This window comes from Haliotis cracherodii, unplaced genomic scaffold, assembly GCF_022045235.1.
Source record: "Haliotis cracherodii isolate W230 unplaced genomic scaffold, xgHalCrac1.p SCAF_22, whole genome shotgun sequence".
Taxonomy (NCBI): Eukaryota; Metazoa; Mollusca; class Gastropoda; order Lepetellida; family Haliotidae; genus Haliotis; species Haliotis cracherodii.
The window spans coordinates 11,731,449-11,759,430 of record NW_027266278.1 but is presented as its reverse complement, the minus strand read 5'-3'; the positions used below and the strand labels follow the sequence as shown (position 1 = coordinate 11,759,430).

Sequence of the window (27,982 nt, the reverse complement as noted above, 5' to 3'; positions counted from 1 at the left end):
TCATGCGTGTTAATCATGATTCAGCAGTGTAGATGTCGATGAAGAACGCGTGGGGCTCAATGCAATTCGTTAAACAATGGCACAGGTAATAATCATATTTTAGGAAGTTGTGTAAAGTATATATTTTTTATTGTCATTTCATGACATGTTATTTGAAAAATAGTGTGTTATTGGAATGTGATTCTTTTTTTCAGGAGTCACAGAAAGTGGAGTCGGAGTGTGTGTCTTTCATCAGCGATGACAAACATGTGTTCAGGCTCCTGCTATGGGGAATTCTACTGGTCACTGAGTGAGTGTCATGTTTTCACCATTTGAAACAACCCGAGCAAGTACGTTTGCTGAAAAACTATTCATCTAAAAAGAACACGACTCTTTGTAATTCAAGTATTGAGCAGTCTAAAATGCGTCCGTTAGGTGCGCGATGACCCGTTTATCGTGCGTTCGAATTTTCAATTGATCCTGATTATGATTTTTGGATTGTCAGCACCATGCTCTTACAAAGGTTTCACCAAATCAAATATCAACGACCTCCGTTACCCAGTTAATATTGCATTATTGGGCCAATATTAACGTTATAAGGTGGTGATGTGCCGTTATGTGCCGTAATGTGCCGACACTGGTTACTGAGTAATGCCGGCCTACAGTTTGCCTTGTTATGTTGACACTACATGATCTTTAACCGTAATTGATCCAATGCTGGCATGGCACAAGTCGGCCACATTGATACTGGCCCAGTATGGGTTAACTTCCATAACAGATATTAGTAGTTCCTCGCATAGCATACAATACTTTATCCTCGATAAGTGTACCAGTTAAATACATATATATAACACGTCCCATTATAATTCTTGAACACATTTGTTCAGAAACTCTCCATGCTGTGGCCAGTCTCTGTCAAAGGTATTTACAAAATTAAACATGCTGTTTTCATGGGTACATAAAAAGGAGTCGTGTGACACTATCTGAAATCTTGGTGGAAAGAGAATGCCCAATTGTATCTCAAAAGTTGTGAAATGTTAACACAAGATACTGCTGAAATACTGCTCGGCATGAAGGGGAAAAGACCGCTTCCTTGGCGAAGAGGTAGAGCGTCCGCCGCGCCGAGAGCGTATGGTCGGGGGTTCGATCCTCGGCCACGCCATACCAAAAGTGTAAAAAGATGGTACATTGTACTTGTTGTTACCCTGTCTGGCGCTCGGCATTAAGGGGCTAAAGCAAGGACTGGTCGGATCGAAATCAGTATACAGTGTCTGAGTAGGTATTCATGTTAAACTGCGACATGGTATTTCAGTAGGCTAGCACTATCAAATCGGCATCAGTTCAGAGTAGAACGGGCAACCATACACACACACACACAAACACACACACACACACACACACACACACACACACACACACACACACGGGCTCGAACGTCGCTATATAGTGCAATAATCTTGAACGCGACGTTAAACTCCATTTCACTTCCCCACACCACTCCTCACCATATTGGAAAACCAATGTAAGGCCATAACTCAGCTATTGCCATAAAAAAAAGACATCTGTCTGTTATATGTTTAGTTGGTGTAAGAATTCTACACATGTACTGAACAACAAAAGTTCCTGTGACATTGAATAAGATTAAATGCAAAGTTATGTTTTTACCAAATCTGAAACAATTTCGGTTTGCAGCCGAGACTCCTGTAAGTGTTCAAATGGTTTTATTTGCCATACTGACTTCAGAAAATGCGTGATTTCATAAAAAAAACATGAACATGCCAAAATGTCAATTTAAAAATCAATAGCGTGTGTGTCCACCTCTGGTTGCGATGCAAGCAACACATCTTCGTCTCATGGAATGGACCAGGCGTCGCACAAAGTCCTGCGGGATATCTGTCCATGTCGGCTGGAACATGTTTCGAAGTTACTGGAGTGTCTGTGGAACACGTGGTTGACGTCGAAGGCGCTGATCCATCTCATCCCACATGTGCTCGGCTGGTCACAGATCAGGGGAGCGAGCCTGCCAGGAGATGACATTCGCGTTGTTTTGTTGAAGAGAATCCTGATCAAGTCGAGCAATATGAGGCCGGGCGTTGTCATATTGAAAGGTAGTGCCTGGGCCATGACGACGCAAAAAACGGTAGAACAACAGGGCCGGTTATCTCGTCGCGTTAGCGCTGTCCATTGAGATTTCCCTCTACCACTATCAAACGGGTCCTCTGTTTTGCTGTAATCCCACCCCATACAATACGCTGCCGCCCCCGAACCGATTTTCTTCCATGACACAATGATTGACGTAACTTTCACCCGGACGTCGGTACACTCGAATCCGTCCATCGCTGTGGCTGAGGTGAAAACGAGATTCGTCGGTGAATAGAACCGGTGAATATTCACATGCTTTTTTGTGATTTCACATTAAACGTCTGTTGTACGACTTTCAGTGATCAAGTTTACGAGATTTGGCGGAGCATTGTTTTTATTGGACCCTAATTACTTTATGATGGTTGGGTCTCTTTGTCTCATCCCCATAGCCGTGATGCTGGGAAAGGGCAGCATTTAATTAATGAGTGTAGGTTATATCATGGAGGATACACTTTGGGGAGAGGGTTCTAGTAATTACCGTACCACAGAAAGAGACCAGTAGACTTGAGCACGGGGTTGTGTGTAAGATGGCCGTTGCATAATGGCCGTCAGGAGAGGTAAACATTGAGCTAAAGCAGTGTTGTTTTCCCGTACTTGTTGAATAAATTCCCAGCGCTTTTGTCAATATATCTTCTTCTTGATCATAGATACATCATTTTGACATTTACAATATAATTTTTTTCAACGTACAATTAACTTGTCATATCTTTTAGAGTATTTGTTAATTGTGTTGAGCTTCCAAGCAATAATTGTAATTTGTGGTGACATGTCTCATTAAAACATTAAGTAAGTACGATAGTAAATAATAATATTCAAATCGCATTAAAATACAATGATAACAAGATGCATATGTAACCCTAAAGCCTGTGTTCCACATTCATAGCAAAGGGGGAAAACTGATTAAACAATGGGAAGAAGCTTGCCCTTACTTATATGTAGAGACATTATCTGAATATGACTATATATGTAAATGTTACGATACTGTACCTATCTTCACGAATTATTAAAAAATGGGCATAAAGTTCACGGTGACGTAGGCTAGATATACAATACGATATTCGATTTTTTAGATGATAAAGTACATTATTTGATAAAACATTTAGTTATTGATATCTAAAAACTGATTTGCAATATTAATAAACATTTCATGATAAAATTAAATCAAATTTGTGATATAAATTCTTTCTTTGGTATCCATAAATGAATTTTTGATATCAATTAAGGAATAAATAATTAAAAGGTGCCCTATATATTGTTCTTTGTGTCTTGTATTAAGTAACGATTGCGATTGCATCACGGTTATGGTGTTATTTGCTAGTCTTTTTTCTGCACCATCATTTCTTTCATCTTATGAAAAACTGTTTAACAAAATGGCAACTTATAATTAACCAAGGTAATAATACTTACCCGACCTGCGTTTATTTATCTCCCTGTCATTATTATCGGTAATATGTGTCTACTTTTAAGTGTATATACTTATGCCATACATCGTACTGCTTAGGAATAACATATCATCGTAAGATATATGTACTCAATATACATGCAGCACAACGGTACTTTGATTCCTATATAGCACAGAAAATCGTTACTCCGAATTACTGTGTAAGGGTTCACTCCTTGTTTTCAGACGTGTCATTCAGACAAATAAGTCAGGTGTGACAGTTATCACAATCTCACCGATTATAAAGATTTGATACATGCCGACTGACACTCTTGATGGGTCAGTGATCAAGACAGCAGATCATACTATTCAGTATGTACGTATAATTACATGGCTGCATTGTATGTATGGCTGTATGTATGATTACATGTATGTATGATTACATGTATGTATGTAAATAATGTGTGTGTATGCGTGTGTATAAATGTATGTGTAATGTGTGTAGCGCGAGAAAGCTTAAGGTTATCGGCTGTTGTGTGAAAGCAATGCTTCAGAAAGATCGACGTCCTGCTCCTGTGAACAAACCTAGAGATTACGGATTGAGCGCCAAAAGTGTCTGTCCGGTTTCTTTATGTTCAATTACTTTTGCTGGAGAATACTAGTATGTTTCTTGTACTAGCATTATAAAACATGTTAACATCAAAATATATGAATGTTGAAGCTAGGCTTTACTTTAAATTTCCTTGATTAAGCAGGCCCCTCATACTGAAAAATACTAACTGTTTATATTACTATTTCCTGTTATGCTTTACAGCTAACAAAGCTAAACATTACCATTTTATTAGGCTTTAATCCATGGATAGTTAAAACATTAAAGTGTGAGGAAGCTGGAAACAATATATCACTGTCAGTGAGTGAGTAAATATTGCTTAAAGCCACATCAGCAGTATTGCATCTATTCGCGGCTGCACTGTCAATTACAGGAATAATCACAGGCCAGTGATTTTCTCCATGAGGCAATATTATACAACATATTCATCAAAATAAAATTCTCAAAGACCAATTTGTAGCATTCGGCTAAAATGAGATTGTCCGATGTTTTTACACGACACCATAGTCGCTACTGTAGGCCATACAAAAGTCATTTATAGATTATCATCGTCTCCCACCTACCTACAAAACATCCCGCCTCTATTGCCTCAACGTTCCTAGAAATAGAGATATCGCTAATATGTGTGTTCCTACTCCGTACACGTAGCCCTACTGAACACGCATGATGCATGTGATTTGCACCCTTCGACAGCAATTGTACACAGATGCCTTAAATAGTTCGATAAGAAAACAATAAAATGTTTTAAAAAGCATGCGTTTCGTCTCCCATGTATTTTAAAAGTCAATCAAACTCTAACTATTAATTTATTGCGGCCTTGACATCCACATGATAGGCGTGTTTATACTGGAAAAGTACCCCCAATATCCAGCCTAAGGGACCGGCATGGCTCTTAATAAGTGAGTGAGTTTGCCTTAACACCGCTTTTAACAGTATTTATATTTCAGTTATTCCCTGCCTTCTCAGCTTCAAATGGGACGAAAGCCACCATCATAGGTTTCTGGCACGCCCAAGGAACGCAACTATACACAGCAATTGCAACGCCTCAGACGACTGAGCCACTAGATGATTGTATAGGTAATTGGCAGAAAAAAGCGAGAACGCGAGATCGCGAGATCGCGACATTGTCAAGTTTCGCAATCTCGCTTTCTCGCGTTTTTGAAAATTGTTGCATATCACTGTAAAGACGATTGACACAAAAGCACGAGATCACGAGATCGCGACATTGGTCAAGTGTCGCAATCTCGGGTTCTCGCGTTCTCGCGTTTTTGAAAATATATTGAACCGCAAAAGAAACGTCAGCATAGATAGATATATGAGAAACCTTATTTGTCCAAACACTGTAAACATACTTTGAGACATATTAAAAAGATGAAACTTGGCAAACTCATCATCAAGGTTGAAATTAAAGTGTCAAATGTTCTTCAAGTGAAACACAACACTAGTCTCTGAGAAAATGGCATCACAAGTCAGTATCTCGTGTGTCCGCCATTTGCATTGATGACTGCCGTGCAACGTCGATACATGGAATGGATGAGGCGGTTGATGAAAGCCATAGGCACTTGAACCCACACCCCGAGGAACGCCTGACGCAGTTCAGCTGCAGTTGTCGGCCTTGTTCGGACGTCATCCAGCAGTCTTTGAATCTTGTGCTCAATGGGATTTAAATCGTGACTGCCATTTGCTGTTGAGATACAGTAACGACTCTCGTCCACTGCTGGTGGCGCCAATGCTGGTGCCTTGTTGCCCACGGAAGACGGTCCCGGCGATGATTTGGTGTCAGAATGGGTCCTCGGTGTGACCTGTGACAGTGGAGGTGTCTCCTCGTCAATCGTCGACGCACGGAGTCCACACTAATGTGTCGCTTGTGTGTCCCCATAGTCTGTCCAGCAGCTTCCACAGCAGTAACAAAGCGATCTTGAAGATGTTGTCGCACAATCTGACGATCCTGACGTCGGGTAGTGACCCTTGGTCTTCCACTACGTGGTCGGTCATCTGTAGTGTTGGCGGTCTGGTACCGTTGCTGGTGCCTGTATATGCATTGGCTACTTGCTGGGCGGTTTGTCCAGCTTGCAATCGTGCAAGGGCTTGATTTCTGTCGCTGATTTCTTGTCAATCTTGGCATGTGGTAGCAATTCAATAACGAATGAATGTTACGCGTTGGCCAGTTGTGGAGTGTCTGCGGCGTGTTCTGGCGTTGACGTACATGTCGATCGAGTTCATCCCAGAGTTGTTCCATTTGGGTTGAGATCTGGAGATCTCGACGGCCAGGGCAAGTCGTTGATGTTGGCATAAGCAGGTAGTCTACCATGACTCGAGCTGTGTGCGGTGGAGCGTTGTCCTGTTGAAACAGCTCCCTCTGGCGGTCAATGATTGGAAGAAAGTGATGTTGAAGAATTTGATTCATGTAGCGATTTGTTGTCAAATTTCCCTGAACCACAACCAAGTCAGTTCTGTTGTTGTAGGACGTTCTACAAATTATTGCTTATGCTTACTTTTTATAGCCACTACCACGAGTTACAAATGACGTTACTTTCACGTTATCAATGTATCTCGAGTACAAGAAAGTCCTATTCATGTATGTGGTGCTGGTACGATTTTGTGTAGTACGGGATCGGGTGGTCAGGCTCGCTGACTTGGTTGATGCATGTCATCAATCCCAATTGCGTGAATCAATACTCATGATATTAATCACTGGATTGTCTGGACCAGACTCGATTATTCACAGACCGCCGTCATATAGCTGGAATATTGCCGAGTGCGGCGTTAAACATCAAACCAACCAACCAACTTCCCGTACAAGAAGCTGAACTCATAACATAAACGAGATGAGCTTTGAAAATGGAGGCCTGTACGTACCGACTCCAAACTTGGCGTTCACGACACGCATAGAGATTCGGGAATCAGCTTACAGAAAGAAACAAATATCTAAACTGGTTCCAGTCTCTGTATGCGCGTTGTCAACTTAAGAAATTGTGATATGAAGAGAAGGGGCTCAACTTATTAAGATCTCAAGCTCTCTCTTGTCCCTAAAAGTAAAAGTACACTCTTCAGCTTGTTTTCAGTTATGCAACGTATACTTTGACTATTGTAGTCACCGCATCTCTGGATTTTGTGACCTGTAATTATCCATATATATACTTATAAATACCTACTGACAATGTATGCGAAATAAGTACTTTTCTATAAACATTAGCTTCCACGATGATACGGCTGTCAAGTCGTCTGTTTCAGTCACATGTGGTTATTGTGATTTGACCAATCCGAATTGATTAATTCCGACATTCATGATAGACTGAACATAATACAGCCATTTGTGGTATATTCGTACATGTGGTATCTTATATGGCAAAAAATATTACTATTTTATGTTATTCCGAGAGAGTTATACACATGCATGTATTGTTTTGACTGGTGATTCTTTCAATTACTGTATTACCTATATAAATTACATTATGAAGATGGATCCAGGAAGAGTTATTACTCGAATGAAATCATGTTGCAGTGCAGTGAGCAATTCCCTCAATGTGGACAAACTATTTCTGCATTTAAAACATCCATCGTACATTGTCCTAAAAATAGATCAGTTCAATAAATTATTATTATTGTTGTGGTTATTGTTATTTTTATTATTCCATCGATTGTTGCGACAAAAACAACTTAATAATTAGTAGTAATGTTCAAATTGTTGATATAGACAGTTGAGCACCAGAAAACACAAAAAAACACGGTCATAGGCCCAATGATAAAGGGCAGATCATTGAGTAACCATTCACTTCTAAAGACATGTTTTGGACTATTGTTCCGCAACTTCTTGTTATGTCTTTTGTGTCCGGTGCTGGACATTTCATGTTGTTTGATTCAAGATTTTTCTTTGATTGGGGTACATGTCTTCCAAATCCTAACCCTCTGAACCTGCAAAATCCAATGTTTCCAAACTTTCTGAGAATTGTCTCCATACCTAACATATGACTCAAAAGAAGTTAAAGAACAGCCGCTTTTATCATGTGAGTATATATATAATTAATCTGGCATGGTTAGGTAATTTAAGATGGCGAAAACTTCGCGAATGGATCCAGGGATTACCTCAGGTTTAACCGGAATGCAAGCCCCGGAAAAATATGGGCCATGGGGATTAATTATATTCATATGAACAATTCGGGGGTGTTTAACTTCTTTTGGGTAGTCAATTACTAGTAGTATTACTATTTATGCATTATTTCTATCCGGTGTGCAAGTATGTTTGCCCATTTTTTACACGATTCGACATTTTCCTAATTAATTGCGGAAAAATGTTTATTAAAATATCACAATTCCTTCACTCAAATCGTCATATGTACACCATTGAAAAAGCGCGAGAACACAAGATCCCGACACTTGACCAATGTCGGAATCTCGTGTTCTTGCGTTTTCGTGTTTTCGTGTCAATTGTCTATACAGTTATATGTAAATATTTTGAAAAACACGTGAACGCGAGATCCCGACACTTGACCAATGTCGCGAACTCGCGATCTCGCATTCTCGTGCTTTCGTCCAAATTGCCTATAAATAACTAGCTTTGAAAATGTCGAATGTCAAATGTCGCGATCTCACGATCTCGCAATCTTGCATTCTCGTGCTTTTGGGTCAATTGCCTGTACAGTTATGTGCAAATATTTTCAAGAACGCGAGATTGCAACACTTGACCATTTTCGCGAACTTGCGTTCTCATGCTTTTGTGCCAATTGCCTATACAATCATATGTAACTATTTTCAAAAACGTGAGAACGCGAAATTGCGAAACTTGACCAATGTCGCGATCTCGCGTTTTTCTGCCAATTAACTAGAATAGTCATCTTGTGGCTCAGTCGTCTGAGGCGTCGCAATTCGCTGTGTACAGTTGCGTTCCTTTACTGAATACTGTCAGGGACATTCTCGCGATCTTGCATTCTCGCGATCTCGACCTTTGGAAACAAGCTAAATATGCCCCAAACCCGAGAATACAAGATTGCGAGAACGCGAGATTTGGCCAAAATCTCGCGTTCTCGCAATCTCGTGTTTTTGGCATATTTAGCTCCTTTTCCAACGGTCGAGATCGCGAGAATGCGATATATTCAATATCCGCGACCATCCTGTCAACTCGGGGGGTTCCGCTACCAATAAACTGGCTTCTAAATTCACTACTGTTCTACTGTCGGGTAGCCACAATGGCTACACTGGATCCTCGTGGAATGGTTCATGCCATAAAAGTCCAGCAACCGAGCACTAATTAAGATGGGCCGACCTTGTGTTTATGGTCTGGTGAACACAGGCCCGTGGCCACTTATTAACTCAAGATTCACATCTCTCTGTTTTGATTTATCTCACTATTCATTTGATATATTTGCCAACTTCACCTGAAACCTGGTCCCGTGTTGCACATTGCACACGCCTGTTGAACGGGTGATCAACCCGTGTGCAACCCGTTGAGCACCCGTGTCACATGCGTGTAACACGTATTCTCAACGCGTGTTAGTGGAATTAACTTTTAGGCAGTAGTGTACATATTACAATCAAAGTTTATCTATCAGTTCTATTTATGTTTAGTTTGCCTTTTGATATTTAAGTGCTGTTAAAATAGCATTTGCTTCCGCTGTGAACATGGAACAGTTATCAGGTAATTTGGATGAGATAGTCCTGAATCCAATGACAGTGGCGCTTGCAAGAGTGTCAACATCCTTGGATCCATCTGTATATATAGATTTGTAAGTGTCATCTTTGCTTCGTAATTCATTATATTGCTGTTGATAAATTAGTTGATTTGTGTCAGATTTCTTTAGTTTAGTTAAGGTTTGTGTCAACTCTGCCTAGACAAATTGCCATGGTGGAGAAGAGAAAAGCAGAGTGGAGGCTATATTTTCAAGATTTATTTCAGCAGCAGAATTATGAGATTGTATTCTTATTCCTAGAGGTGGAATAAGTTATGATTTGATTTTCAATTGTAAAGTTCTTCATAAAGTGGATAATAAACACAGTTGTACACTGGATTGGATTTTGGAGAATGTAATTTAGAAATATACTGTAAAGACAATTTAATGCGGCTTTGCGTAGGGACGGCTCATCAGCCTCCACATACAGACTCTGTATTGGAAAAGTACTAAAATATCCAAGGCAAATTCTCAGGCCCCGATGATGAACAGCATCCAGTTTTTTAAATTGCTTTTACAAGCTCCACCATATATGATGGAGCCATATTCCATTTAAGGGCGGATGAGCGCTTTGTAGAGTTGGAGGAGGGTTTTCTGATCCCCTCCCCACTTGGAATTTGAAACGACTTTCAAGAGATCAGGTGCCTTGGGACATTTAGTTTTTAAGTCATTAATATGTGGTAAAAAGGTAAAGTGATGGTCAAATATATTACCAAGGAACTTGGCTTCTTTTACTTTTTTAATAGGAGTTCCATCCAAAACTAAATCGGGGTCCTTATGTGGCTTATATTTTCTACAAAAATGAATGCAATTTTCGATTGACCATTTATGAATTTTATTTAAACATAACTGGAGTTGCCTTTCAATAGTATGCATGGTTTTACCACGACAGGAAATATCAAAATCATCCTCAAAAAATGATCCATCAATTGAATCGTTTTAAACCTTCGATAAACTGATGATCTTTATGCAAAACAATGTGACAGACAAAATACTGCCTTGTGGGACACCCTGATCCTGATTATAATGATCAGACAGGGTAGTACCCACGCGGACTTCAAATTGTCTGTCACTTACAAAAAGGATATAAAATGAGGCAAACGGCCTCGCAAACCCAAATCATGTAAATCTTGTAAAATACCATTTTTCCATGCAGTGTCGTATGCTTTTTCTAGATCGAAAAAGATAGATACTGCATTTTTTTTGTTTATTATGGATTTTTTTACGAATGATTCTAAACGTACTAGATGATCGATAGTACTCTGGTTCTTACGGAAACAACATTATATATTTGTAATAAGATTATTGGTTTCTAAGTACCAAACACAAGACCAGGGAGCGTCCATTCCAATTTGGAATGAACGTTGGATTGCTCTGGAAAGATCACTCATTCCAACCTTTCCAAAGCTTGGAAGGATCGATCTTTACGGAAAATCCAAAATTGGATTGGCAACATTTCCAAACATATTTCCAACACAGGAAATGTTTGGAATGACTTGGAGTGGTTTGGAATTGTTTGGAAGTATGTTTAGAAGGAACAAGTTAAAATATGTTTTATTAGTAATTTGGACAATAAAAGACTATGAATTATCTATTGAGTTTAAACTATATATAATAAATAATAAACTTATCTCAAACATTCACTACTCGTCTGTCTAGCGAGGGGCTTTTACAGTCGCATTCTCCCTAAGGTGAAAGAGAGACCCGCACTTGACTCGACAAGACAATAATAGGTCTCAAGATTAAGCATTGGGCTGGATGGTAGCTGCCATTTAATTATAAAACAGACAGTCGTCTAGACGGCTCACATTCAAGATCATAGTGCCTAAGATCATAAAATGAACAATCTTTGGTAACATCTAATTTATTGTTGTCTCACGCCAGAGCTTTGAATAATTCTGTTCATTGAACAGCTGGTCATAAAGTGCTTGAAGGTCAGTTTGTTGAAGAGGAGAAGATGGAGGAACATAAATGGAAGCGTAATGTAAATACAATGTTTAGAGTTAACCGGACAGCAATAGCTTGAGGGGGTGTTTAGAGGAACAGGGCTATGTATAACACCCTGCCTCACCAATACTGAAGATCCTCCCGTGGCTAGGTCCTGGAGGAGAGAAGTAATTATATTAATTATATTGTCATATCTAGAGTTGAGCGGTATCTTTAAAATACGTTTCCTGTAAAAAAAATGCTGATGGTTTAAAATCTTGTATCAATAACTGTAAATCATTAAAATTATTCTTAGCCCTCTGCAATTCCGCTGAATTATTTAATTAGAGCCGTTCATGGTGGCTCAACTGGAGATCGTGAGCGAGAGAAAGACCCTTTCCCATGGACTGGGACTGAGGGAACAACATCCATTGCTAGAGGTTCAAAGGTGTTATGAATCTCAACAGGGGTATTTGAAGGAGAAGGCACCCCCAAGTGTTGAAGTGCCTTATCACTTCTCCACAATTACTTTTTTTGTCTGCTTTTTTTTACAAATAGGCTTCACCCTGAACATTTTCAATTTTGTGTATTTTGTCTGGTTCTGATGACTGAGGCTGAGTTGTGGATGAGGATAGACTCTCTGTTAGAGAGGATAGACTGACCTTCTACGATTTTTTGGATCATGTTCCATACCTTGGACATTGGCGTTCGCGAATTTATTTATGAAACGTAAGCTTGTCAAGACCTACGTTTAGTTTGCTTAAATGTAAGCCGTGCTTTAACATTTAGAATTTTGAATTTATTTAAATTATGCACCAAAGGATGGCGACGGAAATAATGTTCAGCTTTCTTCCGTGCCTTTCTTGCTTGCTTGCAGTTATCATTAGAACATGGTTTACGAATGTGTGGATTTGCAGAGGACTTGGGGATACATTCATCAGCTATTTTGTTCGGTTCATCAGATAACCTGTGTTACCTGTTACCTGTGAAGGGACATCTTCATCAGAAGAAAGAGAATCTACATGCCTGCGTTTGTTTGTTTTAGATGAACCAGAATGAGGATTGTAAGCCATGTTGTAAGAAACTATTTCAGCATCCCTGCTCCCCACCCGCCATCGAGTGTCAACAAGGACAGTGCCACAGTTTGAAACCAGACTGCAACACCAGGGTTACAGGGATGTTATACTCCAGAAATAAAGACATGAAAAGCTGTTGTTAATAAAAGGACAAATGTCAGGCTGGTTCGGCCCATGGCTTTTTCCTGTACAAACACAGAATTCAGCGGTCCATATCACCAGATTGGCCCATGAGCCACCGCCTTCTGGCATAGGACTCTTGGCAAAATATAAATTTGCATGAATAACGTTACCATATTTTATGACAAACAATTTATTTTCTTTGATATTTCTAAATACAGGTTTACCATGCACAGGGCATGGCGTGACCAGTCGATTTATACCACCAGTCTAGTTGATTTAAGGGTCAAAGTGGTGTGTTTTGCAAAAGGAACACCTGTTCCTGGCTCCAGTGCCCTAAACCATCTGAATCCCTTCCTCCACCAACACAGGGACGCAACCCACGGCAAACAGGTTGCCCAATTCGATCGCCTTTTACGACCAGCAATGGGGTGCTGTGGACACATTCTGCCCCGGTTCACACGGGGAAAGAGCTATCTGCACCACTATAGACATGCTTGACGGTGGTTTACTGTCAAAATGGAACATATGTCGGGTCCTCTGTCGACAATCCCTGCACATCTCAGGCGGCGGCGTACGGTTTGTGAAGATATTCGTCGAAGGCCAGGAATGCTTCTTGTAGTCACTGTTGCTGGCTGAAATCGATTTCGTAGATGTGTTGTTCGAATCCAGTTGTCTTGTCGATTATTGGTTACGCGTGGCCTGCCACTCCAAGGATGATCTCTGACTGCATTCGTTTGTTGCCAACGTTACCATAAACACCAAATGGTGTTTCTGTTGACGTTAAATTGTCTTGCAACATCATGTTGCTTCAAGCATACCAATGGCTCGAGGACGCTCATTTTCGGACAGGCGTGGCATTTCGTAACGGTGAATAATTGCGTAATTTTGTTGTTTTTCTGAATGGTTGCTGTCATCACGATGCTAATCAATGCATATGGAATTTCGTTAAAGCACATATTTTTATATGATGACTGTCGTGCAACGTCGATACATGGAATGGATGAGGCGGTTGATGAAGGCCATAGGCACTTGAGCCTACACTCTGAGGAACGCCTGACGCAGTTCAGCTGCAGTTGTCGGCCTTGGTCGGACGTCATTCAGCCTCCTTTGAATCTCGTCCCACAGGTGCTCAATGGGATTTAATGAAAGTGAGGGTAGGCCACTGCATGGTTTTGTTGCCATTCTGCTGGAGGAAGTCTCTTGTTGCTCTTGCAGTGTGGGCACGGGCGTTATCATGCTGAAACTCGTGGTTGTGGCGACGTGCCAAATGAGGTATGGCTGGTGCTGTGTTGCCTACTGAAGGCGGCCCCGGCGATGACGTTGTGTCAGTATGAGTCTTCGGTGTGTCCTGTGACAGAGGAAGTGACTGCTCGTCAATCGTCGACGCACGGTGTCCACACTAATTTGTCGCTGGTGTGTCCCCATGGCCTGTCGATCATGACGTCGGGTGGCGGTGACCTTTGGTCTTCCACTACGTGGTCGGTCATCTGTAGTGTTAGTTGTCTGGTACCGTTGCTGGAGCCTGTACATGGTGGACTTGAAATGCATTGGCTACTTGCTGGGCGGTTTGTCCAGCTTGCAATCGTCCAAGGGCTTGGTGTCGCTGATTTCTTGTCAATCTTGGCATGTGGTAGCAATTCAATAACGAATGAATGTTAACCGATATGGGTGGATTTTTATAGGGCAAGAAATGGGGGAACGCATGTGCATTTCAATTTGCACGGAACTCACGTGCGTTAGGGCGATCGGTTTTATTGTCTTCTGCTTTGTGTTGTATCCTCAAATTTCACTTTCCAGACAAGATAGTGTTCAATTTTAGAACTTTGCCAAAAAATGCCCAAATATTTAAATGACAACTTTTCATGCAATGTTACTTGGGGTAACGTTTCTTTTGCGGTTCAGTATATAACTGTAAAATAATTGTTGGGATTGCGGGAGAGAAAAGACCTCCAGTAACATATGCTTGCCGGAAGATTCGACTTATTGGATCATGTTGTTGGGTTCAGTGACTAATGATACTCCATCGGTGTGGGACGTTGCTCGAAATATCAATCACAAGCTTGTCGGGTATAGACGGGATTATTTAGAGGCAACTGTTACATAGTTGTGTGCGGCCAAAGTGCGGCCAGAGTGAAGAAGGGGAGTTTTATATAATGAAGACAGTTCGAGATAAGGGCGTAGATACGACTACATGCTAAAGTTGACTGTCAAACACTTTTTTCAAGAAATACGAAATGATAATGGATCTACATTTGTTTGTGTTCCAGAGTGTTCATCTACAGCTCGTACACTATTCTGGCGCATCTGTGTCTAGTGGAGGGGAAACTGCCGTTCAGGTCGTCGTCCGTTGTCCTCTCCACAGAGGTCCTCAAGGTTTGTTTAAGAGTCGTTGCACAAAACTCTATTTTATTGTTTTCAACCATACATATTGTAATTATAACAATATGCTTCCATGACAGATTATGAATTGTTTGATAGGCATTACTTAGAAGTTGACAGATGACAAAGTAGACACAATTAATGGATAACAACTTCTTTAATACTGTAAAGGCGACGTTTCAAGCAGTCTTACTTATATCCATGTATTATTTGTGTTGTAGATTGTCTTGTCAATAGCAATGATGTTGCCCGAACTGGGTCGAGGTGACATCAAAATGCCGTCACTGTCCAACTGTATCCCATTCGTTGTTCCAGCCGTGCTGTACTGTATCAACAACAACCTCAGTGTTTACATGCAGGTTCAGATGGACCCCACCACCTACCAGGTAATGTTACAGCTTACCGCCATCGACAGCCCGTGTTCCAATCTTGGGTATAAACCATCGTCCAAGGCTAGGTACCAAACATGCCACACTGTGTCATTTTGTCGTAGGGGAGTCCTGTGGTTAAACCGTTCGCTCGACACGCACAAAACCCGGAATAATTCCCCAAATAGGTCCAATGTACCAAGTCCAGTTTAAGTGATCTTGCCATGATACGTGTAGAATATTGCTGAAGGCAGCGTGAGATCTCACACGCTTACACAACAACGCTATCCACAAATGTTCTTTCCTTCAGAACGAATTATGCAAAGGGTCATAATATTTCAATACTGGGTAAATTTGGATGTCGGTTCATGTTACAAGGTGAAGACACAAACATAGTTTACAAATAATTTTTCGCAGATCTTGGGCAACATGAAGGTGGCAAGCACGGCAATCTTGTACAGGATCATAATGCAACGGTTAGTAAACTGGGACATAATTGGCCATCTTACTTTAATAGTTTCAGTACTTAACATTCTCTTGCAAATGGATGGAACGTAAGGTGTCCTGGAATAACCAGCTGCAATGTATGTGAACTGCCGATCCAGTCTGTCAATCATAACTGGCGCATGCGTCAGTTTGAGCCAATCAGAAGGGCGGGCGCGCTATGCTGATTTGCTTCCCGGGTCAAATGATGCCCGAGAAGCGACGTGCCCACGTTTTGTGCTATTTCAACTCGGGACATCCATTACGTATCGCTTGGATAAGATGTATGCCTTTACCCAAACCCACACGAGAAAAATGTTTGAGGCTGATCAAGGTGTGCGCGGAAGGCCTCGCCATCAGTTAAATGCGATCTGATTTCGGTTGATGCAGATCGAAATCTACCATTATTTACATTAAAGTACAATGTGGTGGAAATTGTCTCTCAAATATTATTTATTTTGTTATAGAATTTTAGATATGATTTTAGTTAAATCACAAAAATCGCAATAAACCTAAATCTATTAATATTGCAAATTACTCGAGTATAATATTGAAAATTACTCTAGCAATAATAATTCTATAATTTTGAAATATCTTCATTGTCAATGGTTTTCGTTCCCACAAAATATTTTAATTTAATTCCCATTAAATCATTATTTTGAGTATTTCAGCATATCTATGAAAAGATATTTCTATGAAATGGAATCATTCCTTCTAGGTTAGAAAGAAGAGGACAATGTCGTTAATTACTTAAATACTTTGACAGACTGAAATAAAAAAAGCTTAGTAAATATAAGAAAATTATTGGTTTGGTATTGTTTACAACATAAGTGATTCACTGGTTGTGGAAGCTTTCTGATATACGTTTTAGCATCATGACTATTCTACAATTGATAATGTATTTGTCCTGCAATCTCTATGTCAAAAGCATTTAAAAAACCAAAACACAGATTCTATGCAGGAGGTTTCATAGACTTTCGTGAGGCATTTGTTGACAGAAATAAGCTGTTTATGTACTTCTTAGGAAAGGTGTGCATGGGAAATGTTTAGAATTCTAAAAGATATGTATCACAAGGTCTCAGATTGTGAAAACAGTTCGAAAACTGAAATATTTACATCATATGTTGTACGCCAGGGATGTATGTTGAGTCATGTTTTATTAATACTTTTTATAAATGAGCTTGTAGATGAAAGGAAGAAATATGGATTGAGTTGTGTTTTTGTCAGAGATGGACTAAACGATTTCATACTGTTATTCTTTGCAGATGACGTAACATTGATTGATGACACTGTAATAGGCCTACAAAGAAATTAAACTTGATGTGTTAAAAGGTTATTGCAACAAATGGGGCCTTGAAGTTAATCTGGAGAAGTAATGTATTGTTGTTTTCAGAAATAGCGGATACCTAAGAAATACAGAAAAATGGACTTATGATGGTAAACATATGAAAGAAGTATCCCATTATAAAAACCTAGGTACTGTCTTCACATCAAGATTAATTTGGTCAAAAGCGTGTGAAAGATTAGCACTTCAAGCCAGAAAGGCTTTGTTTCCAATTATTACCTCATTAAAGGATTATCCAAACATTTCTCTTGATGTAGCATCTAACAATATTTGACAGTAAAATAGCTTCCATATTGTTATATGGTTCGGAAATTTGGGGGTACACTTCTTTTGAAACTATTGAAAAAATCCAGAATTTTTACTTTAAACGTCATTGATAAGTTAATAAAAAAGTATCAACCAATGCTGTACAAGGCGAAGTAGGTAGAACCTAATTATATGTTAATTATTTTAGTCGCTGTATAAAGTATTGGTGCAGCTCGTTGTATATAGATAGTTAGCGATACCTAAAAGAATGTTATGACCTGTTGAAATAACAGAATGAAAACGGCATCCACAAGTGGTTAACGCATGTTCGTTTGCTGCTATTAAAAAATGGATTTACGTATGTTTAGATCGCACATGAGTGTGGCGGCATATCAAATTTAATACAAAGTTTTAATTGGAATCCTAAAATTATTTCTTCGTCATTTCGAAACCACTATTCTTCATATAAGTCTGTACTCGACCCAGAGAAATATATTATGGAGTTATGTCGAAACAAAGATCTTATCTGCATATTATTTAAATTCCGATGTTTGACCCATAAGTTGGGTATTCCACACTTTCGACAAAATGACAAAGTCAATACTGATTTACTTAAGGGCAAGAAATGTAATGATAATATAATTGAAAATGAATACCATTTCCTTTTAGTTTGTCCATTTTATATGGAAAACAGAAAGCTCTACACCCCAAGCTCCTATTACAAGTATCCATCACAAGGAAAATTCAATCAACTAGTATATATTTGAAAAGAAATCTGCCTGTATTATGCATCACAAATATTGTATTGAGAAAGTACAATAGTTGTCCCACCTGTCCATGTGCAAAAATCTATTTCATGTATTGTATTCTTGGCCATGTGGCATTTGATACCGAATAAACCTCTTCTTCTTCTTCAGTAAAATAATACAACTGTTAAAAACGATTATAAGTCGTTTTAATTAATTTACTAGAAATGATAGCAAGATATTTATGAACTCAGAGAAACATGGTCAAGTAACATAGTCAAGTAATGCTATAATTTTAATCTAATCAATTAATTATTCCAACAAAGTATTTAATTGATGCCTTATCGAAGTTAGATTAATATGATTTAGTTGCAGAACTTACAAACACTAAATGATTCATGATACAACATCCACCTGGTATAAAACTTAGCTTGTTGGCTCTTTCTATAGGAAATTATATAATTTATTTTTAAATATATTTTTTTTTTAAAGATAGTGTTGAAAGTGATTACCAATATTATAACGAATCAAACATATTTCAAGATACAAAGAATTTGAACAAAAGCAAAGGCAGTATCGCTTTGTCACACCCTGATCAGGCATTATCCAGAGCGCCTGATCAATTCAGATACAGAATAATTTATATAATGCGTGATACATGTCATATTACTGTGATGAATATTGAAATGAATTCAAACCAAAATGTAATTCTTTACCATGATGTGAGGAGATTGTCAATATTAATTTTGATAACTGAGCAAGAGCTAGTGTTTATTAAAGATGTTGGTTATTTAGATATTGTTCAAGGTTTGGTTATGATTATGTTGAAAATGAGCTTCATATTGACATTGACAGTGATTTTGCTGGCTTCAGGACATTTTCATCCTGTTTTTTTTAACGTTCAATAGGACTTTACCAAACTTTAGAACAACTTAAGACAGTCAGTATCCTAGAACTCGTCTGAATCCCTGTTTGTGTGTATTTTTATCATTTAAGGAAAAGTCATGTTCACACTAGTATTTGTGAAGCATACTTGGGATGTGTGTTTAAATATCGAATGAAATTCAGGTGTCCAGCTTCCTGATATACTCTTCAAAAAAAGAAATGCAAATCCAGATTTGTGTGAGGTAGGAAAATACATTTATACGAGGAACCCTACAAGGTATTGAGCGACAATGTAGTGGAGAGAACACTTGGTGATTGTTGTCATCTCCGTTATCGGTACATAGGAAAAGTCCAGGGTGGAGGTCAGCTTCCATCATTAACGTGTATGTCCCCAGTTGGAATCGATAGCGGCCAGACATATCCTGCCCATGGAAGAAACGAGTATGCGATTCAAATCCTGACGCAACACAAAAGCCAACTGCTGCAACGTCTGAGGCTGTGGTTAACGTCGGCGTAGCCGTCTATGAAACTCTTTACACAGGTGCTCTATCGGGATCAAATCCGTGGATCTAGAGGGCGAGGGGAGAACATCAACGTTGTTGCTGTGTAGACAGGATTTTGTGATCAGTGCTGTATGCGGTCGAGCGTTGTCATGCTGGAATACATCGTTGCTGTTGGCTGCAATAGGGAGGACGTGTGGTAGGAGAATGTCGTTGATGTATCGTCTGTAGACCCGTGCTCTTCCATCCCCTTGACGGAGGAGAAGTCTTGATTTGTCGCTGAACCAGACATCCCTCCATCGCAGTTGAGGCCTTACCCTGTGTTGACGACACCAATACAGTCGTTGTTGACGATGTTGTCGACTCACGCGTCGAACAGGTCGTCTTGCTCATTGACCTGCTGCTCTGTCACTGACAGTATAACACATTAAACCTCTTGATTTTGCACCTCTTGGTCCGCTTATTTGCTTTTATGGCCAAACATATCCGTTTTGCGTTTCTGTTTTTTAAGAGTATATTTGCATTTAAATGTATGTTTTTTCATGCATATGTTGGTTGGTTGGTTGGTTGGTTGGTTGGTTGTTTAACGCCGCACTCAGCAATATTCCAGCTATATGACGGTGGTCTGTAAATAATCGAGTCTGAACCAGACAATCCAGTGATTAATATCCCGAGCATCGATCTATGCAATTGGGATCGATGACATGCATCAACCAAGTCAGCGAGCCTGACCACCCGATCCCGTTAGTAGCCTTTTACGACAAGCATAGTCACCTTTTACGGCAAGCATGGGTTGCTGAAGGCCTATTCTACCCCGGATCTTCACGGGTCTCATGCATATTTAATACTTGTCACTTCACATGTGATTTGTAAAATGAAATATGCATTATTTAGTGTTATGTCCTTTAGGCACGTGGTTTCCGGTGCAATCAAAAAATGTTTATTCTTAATCAGTAACAGCCATGATTCCAACAGGTAATTTTGTTTATTAAAGCTTTGAACTTATTATATATTGAAGTCTTTGAATGGCATTTAGAAGTGATGCACATAAGGAAGAGATTGATGGATGTCAACTTCTTTATCATGAGGAACCCAAGATGGTAAAAACCAGTTGTAAACCCTAGTAGTGAGGGGATTTGAGTTTGTCAACTAGTCTCTTATTTTTATTCATTCAAAAGACCTACCAAGTCTATGACTTTCAGGTTATATACCACAAGAGCACCAGATATATAACGTGGGCAATGTAACTGTAATTTATTTATAAATATCCACATGTTTTGCAACTTGTGCTTGTGTTTACGCTTTCCAATACGTTCCTTACAGTTACGATGGAAAGTAAAAACAAAATTTAGTTACCCCGCCCTCGGATGAACAATATACATTATTGACATGCTATATATTGACAATATAATACACTCATGACTCAATATGATTCATTTTACTCCCCATATACAATCTGACAACTAAACTATAACCCAAAACACATTATAACCCTCCTCTTTAGATATTTTTGACACGCGACTGGTACCAAAATGTGAGCCAACTTCATCGCCCGCGCAATCAAGTTTCGCCGGCTGTGACGCCATAGCGAAGAGCCAGTGGTTGTCCCCCCTAACTCCTAAAACGAGGACGGCAGCTTGTGGGCGGGGCTTATCGATCGGGACGGGATCGGTGTATTGTCATCATCCAGTGAAAGAGTTCCTGACCAGCTGGGTTCAGGCCCCATCACTGGTATAAGTATCTGTGTCCTTATTTTAGTCTCCTGCAAACGTTACATTACGGCATTGTGTGATAATTACGATGAATATCGATGCAATATGGGTAGGAGGTGATACAATTTTGCTTTTGATTTTACGAGCGCTTCTAAAAGTTCTGCTTCAGCACTCGGCATGTTTTGAGTAATAGATAATGTTTACTATGAAACTCCTACGCACTGAGATGTTCACAACATACTTGCTCATTTGTTCATTACATACTGTATAAAGCTAAGTATACATCTCTAACCCATTCCGTTGTGAGTTCAGAAACAATATGCTACTGAAATAAAATTGTGAAATGAACATAAACGGTGCACTAAAAAATGTGAAAGTTGCTACATAAAAACATGATTGTGGGTTATGCCTTGTCTAATTAGCGACCATAGAAGACCATCTGCTTATATCCCTTGTATAGTGCACAGCAGCAGCTGGTTGAATGAATGCTGACTGAAAATATCGGGGCTCATAGGGCAAAATAGCAGACTGGGTGCACAAAATACTGACTTTAAAAATGACTAACAGGGGACAACAGGTGGCTGGGTGAGCAACATACTGACTTATAATGTCTTGACATATAGGACTGGGGAAACGGGATACTGACTTAGACGGCCCCGACAAACAGGGAACTGACAAACAGGGCATTGTATAGCTAGTATCTGGGGCTGGCAATCGTATCAACCTAATCCAATGCTGATAAGTAAAACACAGTTCACTTGTTGATGCAGGAAGCTGAGCAGTGTGCAGTGGATATCCCTGGGAGTTCTCAGCATGTCCGGCATCTTAGACAGGTTGGTCAACATTTCACCTAACTTAGAAATATTCCGTAAAGTGTTTTAAGATCTATGTCTTTGATAAAGTGGTTGTAAAAGCGGACTTATAAATGTGTATGAAAATCCAATAATACTGCACCTTTCAACCGTCAAAGAAGGACACATCACATGGATGCATTACTAATACCATTAATGTGTAAACTGTCACCTTCACTGCCTAGATGTATATGACGATATGGAAGGCGTTACCTCTTATCTTCAGAATCTCTCTTTGTCTTAGTGTGATGGCATGCACTACAAAAGGAGACCTGATGTTTTATGTATCTCTGTGTCTCTTTGTCCAGCTATGGCGGTATGCAGAACAAGGTCTCTGTCTGGTCAGGAGAGATACACCTGACAGTTACGGGGCTTCTCATGATGTGCGCCTACTGTTGGATATCAGGCCTCGCTGGTGTATATACGGAATACATATTAAAGAAACAATATGAGGTGAGGCACTGACCGCCGGCTAATGGATTTCAACTTTTTACAACGTTTCGGAACAGGTGTACCTGTATCAAGCAGGTGATTAACCACAGGGTAAAGAATAATTGTGTGTACCAGTGTTTGGTACTATCTTTGTATATATAATCATGCCTATATTATCTTGTTCTATCCAGTTGTTGATCACTTGGGGGGTGGGGTGGGGGGGGGGGGGGGGGGGGTTGGGAAAGGTACTAGCACCTGAATCGGAATGTCCCTCTGTACTAATAAAGAGGCCAACACTGTCTTCGATGCAGTCAAAATATGTTTCATAAAATGGTGTCTGTTTCTAGAAAAGGTCTCATTGTTGTAATGAATGCTGTGTGTGAAATTGAGACATTATTACTTTAAAATCTGGGTTATGTAAACTGCTTGATATTTAGATACCTCTAAAATTATGAGTTAGCATACAAGTAAAAGTACGTTTCAGAACTCAATGAGATTTCCTAGGAGACTATCTTGCCAGGGCTTACTCCACCGTTAATTAATCTTTTCTCCAAATGCTTGTCCAGACATCCCTCCACGTTCAGAATACCCTGTTGTACACATTCGGCATCGTCCTGAACGGGGGAGTGTGGGCCTTGCAGGAAGCAGTGAGCGGCAAGGAAGGGGGTAAGCAAAAACACACCCAAAACGGTGTGGTCAAACCCTCCTTAGTCGTCATATAGATATGTAACACTGTTGTCAGAGGGATTATATGTTAACACTGTTTAAATAGTCAAATATTGGATTCAGTTTTAGTATTGCCGATATTGCCTTCGGCATGATGGCATAGTGCTGACGAAACTTATCTCTTTGTGACAATTGAACCCCATGATCTTATAATTCATAGAGTCGTTAACAACAGCAGAGGTGGAAGGTGTGCTCGGTAAGTTCACACGAAATAGACATTCTGAGGGGCATCATTCAACATTGATAACAATAATACAAATTCAGGATAATTTATCACCTTGAGATGCACTGTCATGGTAAAGTAATATGTCAATATCCCCCCTGGATAGTCTTATGTCAAGCCGCTGATTTTCCTTAGGAGGTCCTGGTACTTCTTCTTTGGTGGGAGCCGCCAGCCAGGACTGTATTTAATCATCTTCAACTCAGCAGGAGCCAGGCGATTTCAAAGATGTTGGGATGTGGCTTGCTAATCACCCTCTGGTTATTAAAGTAATAGGACAGTTGTCTGTACCTGTATTGTGTCAGACATCAATTGCAGTCCATGGTTATCTGCAGCTTTTTCAACTCGGCGGAAGGCTCGAGTGTAGATTTTTTATCATCTTGTTTCGTAACAGGAGGAACATCTGATCAGGAATCCTAATATGGATGGTATATACATATATGTAGACAGTTCCATCCCCGTACATGACGTCACCAGAGCAAAGGTCTTCTGGATTGGTCCTGGTGGTGAAGTCAGGGATCTTGACATCGGATCAGTCATATATATATATTTGCAGCATTAGCCTTCTAGCCTTTTTCAATCAACCTCAGAATGATTACTTCATACACTTAGTATTATTTTCAATTCAAACCATTCCATATATTCAATCATCATGAATGAATGTCCCAATAACAAAGCAGATGAGACTCAAGGTCTATATAATCCATTATTCTGAGATTGTCATGGATCAATTTGTCTCGTGCTCACTCTAATTACTTGGCCTGGTCCCTCGAGACACTGTGGTCAGGTGTATACAGCGATGTGGGTACATTCGATGCTGTCAATGCCTCACCAGCGCTTGTTAGTTTCATCAAAGTAGTTAGTACCAGAGTCTTCTCCACATCAAGCTGAAACACCAACTCACTCACTGTACCGTATCTCAGAATAGACCATATATATCATAAGTCAATAATAGAATTAAACATATCATGGTTGTGTACTGTGTTCAACTGCCTCACAGAGAAGTTGGTGTTACCATCATTATTTTGTTTTTGTTACAGAGAGACGTTTGAATCTGTTCGAAGGCTTCACGTTTAAGACGTGGGTAATAGTTGTGTCCTTGGTGAGCTTTTTGTCTTCTCGTCGAGTCAGATCAGTTTGGTAGTCTTATGTTGGAATGCGTTCGCTTGTCACGTGGAAACCTGGATTCGATATAGGTATGATATGTGCAGTTCATTTCTGGTGTTATCCGCCATGATATTGCAGGTTAAAGTGGCCTAAACTCCTAATCCATTTCTATTCACATTGATTAAAGATCATGAGTTCTGAATGTGATGACACACGAGTCTTTGCCGAACTGCATGTAGAAGACGAACGTTGTTCTTCATCTTCATAAGAGATTGTGACCATCTGATATCAAGAAAAGGAGGAGGCTTTTCAAAACAAAAGATTTGTTGCATCTCTTATGGGTACCAGGATCGTGAGTCTTCATCCCAGATTATGACCCTTGGTTAGTCACTAAAATGGTCAACTTCTAAGACCCGTGCGAAGTACTTATGTTTCCTCTACATATGCAGCTGGCACGACATGATATAACTCGAGAACTCGAGAACTCGAGAAATCGATACTGTGAATGTGGCCAAATTAAACAGCACTAATTTCAGAATAATTGTTATAAATAATTGAGTTAACTTTAGTGTCGCTATTAGCTTCATACATTGTTACACTGTGGTGAATGGAACCCGCGGGTGACACGTGAATAATGTAACAACTGGGCTACCTAACATTCCATTTTCTTACAGTTTCTTAATTGTAACAGCAGGTGTATAAGATAAACATCGTATGTTTTGCGAGTAATATTTTATGGCAGGCATTAATATTGATCCTTATCGACTTATAACATCCAAACATTATCAGAAACTGTCTATATCACACTCCTTGTAAATAGTGATTTAATTTCATATTCATTTAACGTGGCATCCTCTCCTCCACGCCGAATGACACATCTCTTAAAATAATGGATTAAGAAAACAATATACTTGTCGCAGTGAAAAGTCCTAATGAGCATCAATACCATTTAAAGTTTTGCAACAAATTGGGCAGCAAAACACGCTCATTCATTTTACAATGTATATTTCACTGTTTATTTTATGAGATACGTAATAATAATACTGCATCTCTCCCCAGGCCTTCAACGGGCTGATAATGTCGGCCATCATGAAGCACGGCAGCAACATCACACGTCTCTTCATCATCTCCTCCGCCATGTTGGTGACGACTCTACTCTCTGTCGCCATCTTCCAGTTGGCCCTGAACATGTATTATATCTTGGCGTTTATTTCGGTCGTTGTAGCCTTGTACATGTATCACAGATGATAATCTTTATAGAGGAAGTCCGATGCAAGATGATTGACTTATTAAGTTCCTGTTTTAAAGTGACCTGAGTATGGTGTTGAACATTGCTAGCGAAAAACAACACTTCCTCAATAATCCATGTAAATGACATTGAATTATAGCTAAAGCAGATAGAATTGTCATTAAACCGCATGTTATCGGAAATTAGCGGGCCACTGTAACTTGATAATGCTTTAATAGTATCACGCCCGTTGGTGACGTCATATTGATGTTTAATAGTGACGTTATCTGATTTGTTCTATAACGTTTCCTTATTTGTAAATGTTGGTCAATGACATTCGTTCTGTGTTGATTGCAGTAAATGGTTCAAAACCGATATTGTTGTTAATTTTTATTTGATAACAAATTCTATCCCTTAGTATATAATTACAATAACGGTAAAGCTATTTTCAGTGCATGATCATTTGCAGAAGCAAATATCTTTTCAACTGCCTTCGTCATTATAAGAATAATGATAATGCCCTAAAAAAAATTGCGTTACCCTTATAATGATCTAAGGTCACAAAATGTTTCCAGTAATCTTCATGCATCCCTGTCATGTACATGTACACCGTTTCGTCTTGCAAGTATATACTTCAAACAAACACCACTACATTGCTACATTTATAGGATGTGTCTGTGTACCATCAAAGGAACTTGGGGCATATTGGCGGCTCAATGTGTGTTTCCAGAATGTATGCAAAGAAAAAGTGCTTCCTCCTGTAATTATTATTGCAGTATACACGGATTTCCTTATCGGAAATAACAACACATGCACCAACTTGCAAGTGTGTTGATACATAGCTTCTCAAATACAACCAGAATTAGTTAATACTTATTTATTAGTAGAACTGTGATACACAGATCGATTACTAAATGAGTGCACACGAGTGGTAATATAACACGGTTTCTGACGGGACGAGTGTCTTAATTTTTTTATCGCTCACGTAAATTTGGAACGTTCTCTAAATTCAAACATTAAAAAACATTGTCATTTGTATGAAGGTGGCGTATGAATATAACAGCAATAACTGATGAGTGTTCTCTCAAGGTGTGTAATGTTCGTGTTCATGATAACCTCAACACAAACCTCATTCGGTAAGGAACATCACATCAAATTCGGTTTAGTGAAGGCGAGGGGAGCGGGAGAGACGATCGACTCTTCGAGTCCCCATGTCAGCTATAAGATTTCATACCAATCAAAAGATGGGGTCAAAGTTGTGAAACGTGTTATAATTACTGTTAAGCAGCATCAATTACAATTCAGGACACACCATTGGCTCGGTTGGTAAGGTGAGCTTCTCACATTTGCATAAAGTTCAGCAGTAGTACGTGGAAGTGGCAATTAACGTTCGATGCTTCGACATTTTGCTTCATATACTAAAATAGAGTGACCTCCCATAGTTGTGTACACACTCGGTACCCTCCCGGTATATTGAGCTGCGCTGTGAGGAACTTGTTGATTCACTTCCGGCACGAACTCTGATGATTCGAGAAGCATCGTGAGGTAGCATTTTCTAGGAGACTGGTTGCACCCATGGAAGAGGGTGGGTGATTCAAGGTCTTGTAAGACCTGACGTGCGTCTTATCTAATGCCCAGTGAAAACACCGACTTATTGCCTGTTTCCAACACTTTTTCCTGCATTCAAGAACGGCGCTTTCACTCAATACATTCAACTTTGAAACATTCTTTACATTCGTGAGAGCACTGATTTACGTCATAGGACCTGTTATTTATTGCTGCTGTCACCTATTTTACCAATTGTATTGCCTTTTCTGATTGTAAATCTAGTCCTGTGTGTTTCAATACATG

At 39.6% G+C, this 27,982-nt stretch overlaps 1 protein-coding gene across 1 annotated transcript; it reads left to right on the top strand.

Moving 5' to 3' along the window:
- On the top strand, positions 1 to 26,482 carry LOC139471276 (probable UDP-sugar transporter protein SLC35A4). The gene is made up of 10 exons (XM_071253576.1): positions 1 to 85; positions 195 to 289; positions 15,171 to 15,276; positions 15,504 to 15,668; positions 16,068 to 16,126; positions 22,338 to 22,400; positions 22,727 to 22,871; positions 23,417 to 23,516; positions 24,837 to 24,898; positions 25,963 to 26,482. The coding sequence occupies exons 1-10, from the start codon at positions 77 to 79 to the stop codon at positions 26,149 to 26,151; spliced, it is 993 nt and encodes a 330-aa protein (XP_071109677.1). The 5' UTR covers positions 1 to 76; the 3' UTR covers positions 26,152 to 26,482.
- The last annotated feature ends 1,500 nt before the right edge of the window (positions 26,483 to 27,982 follow it).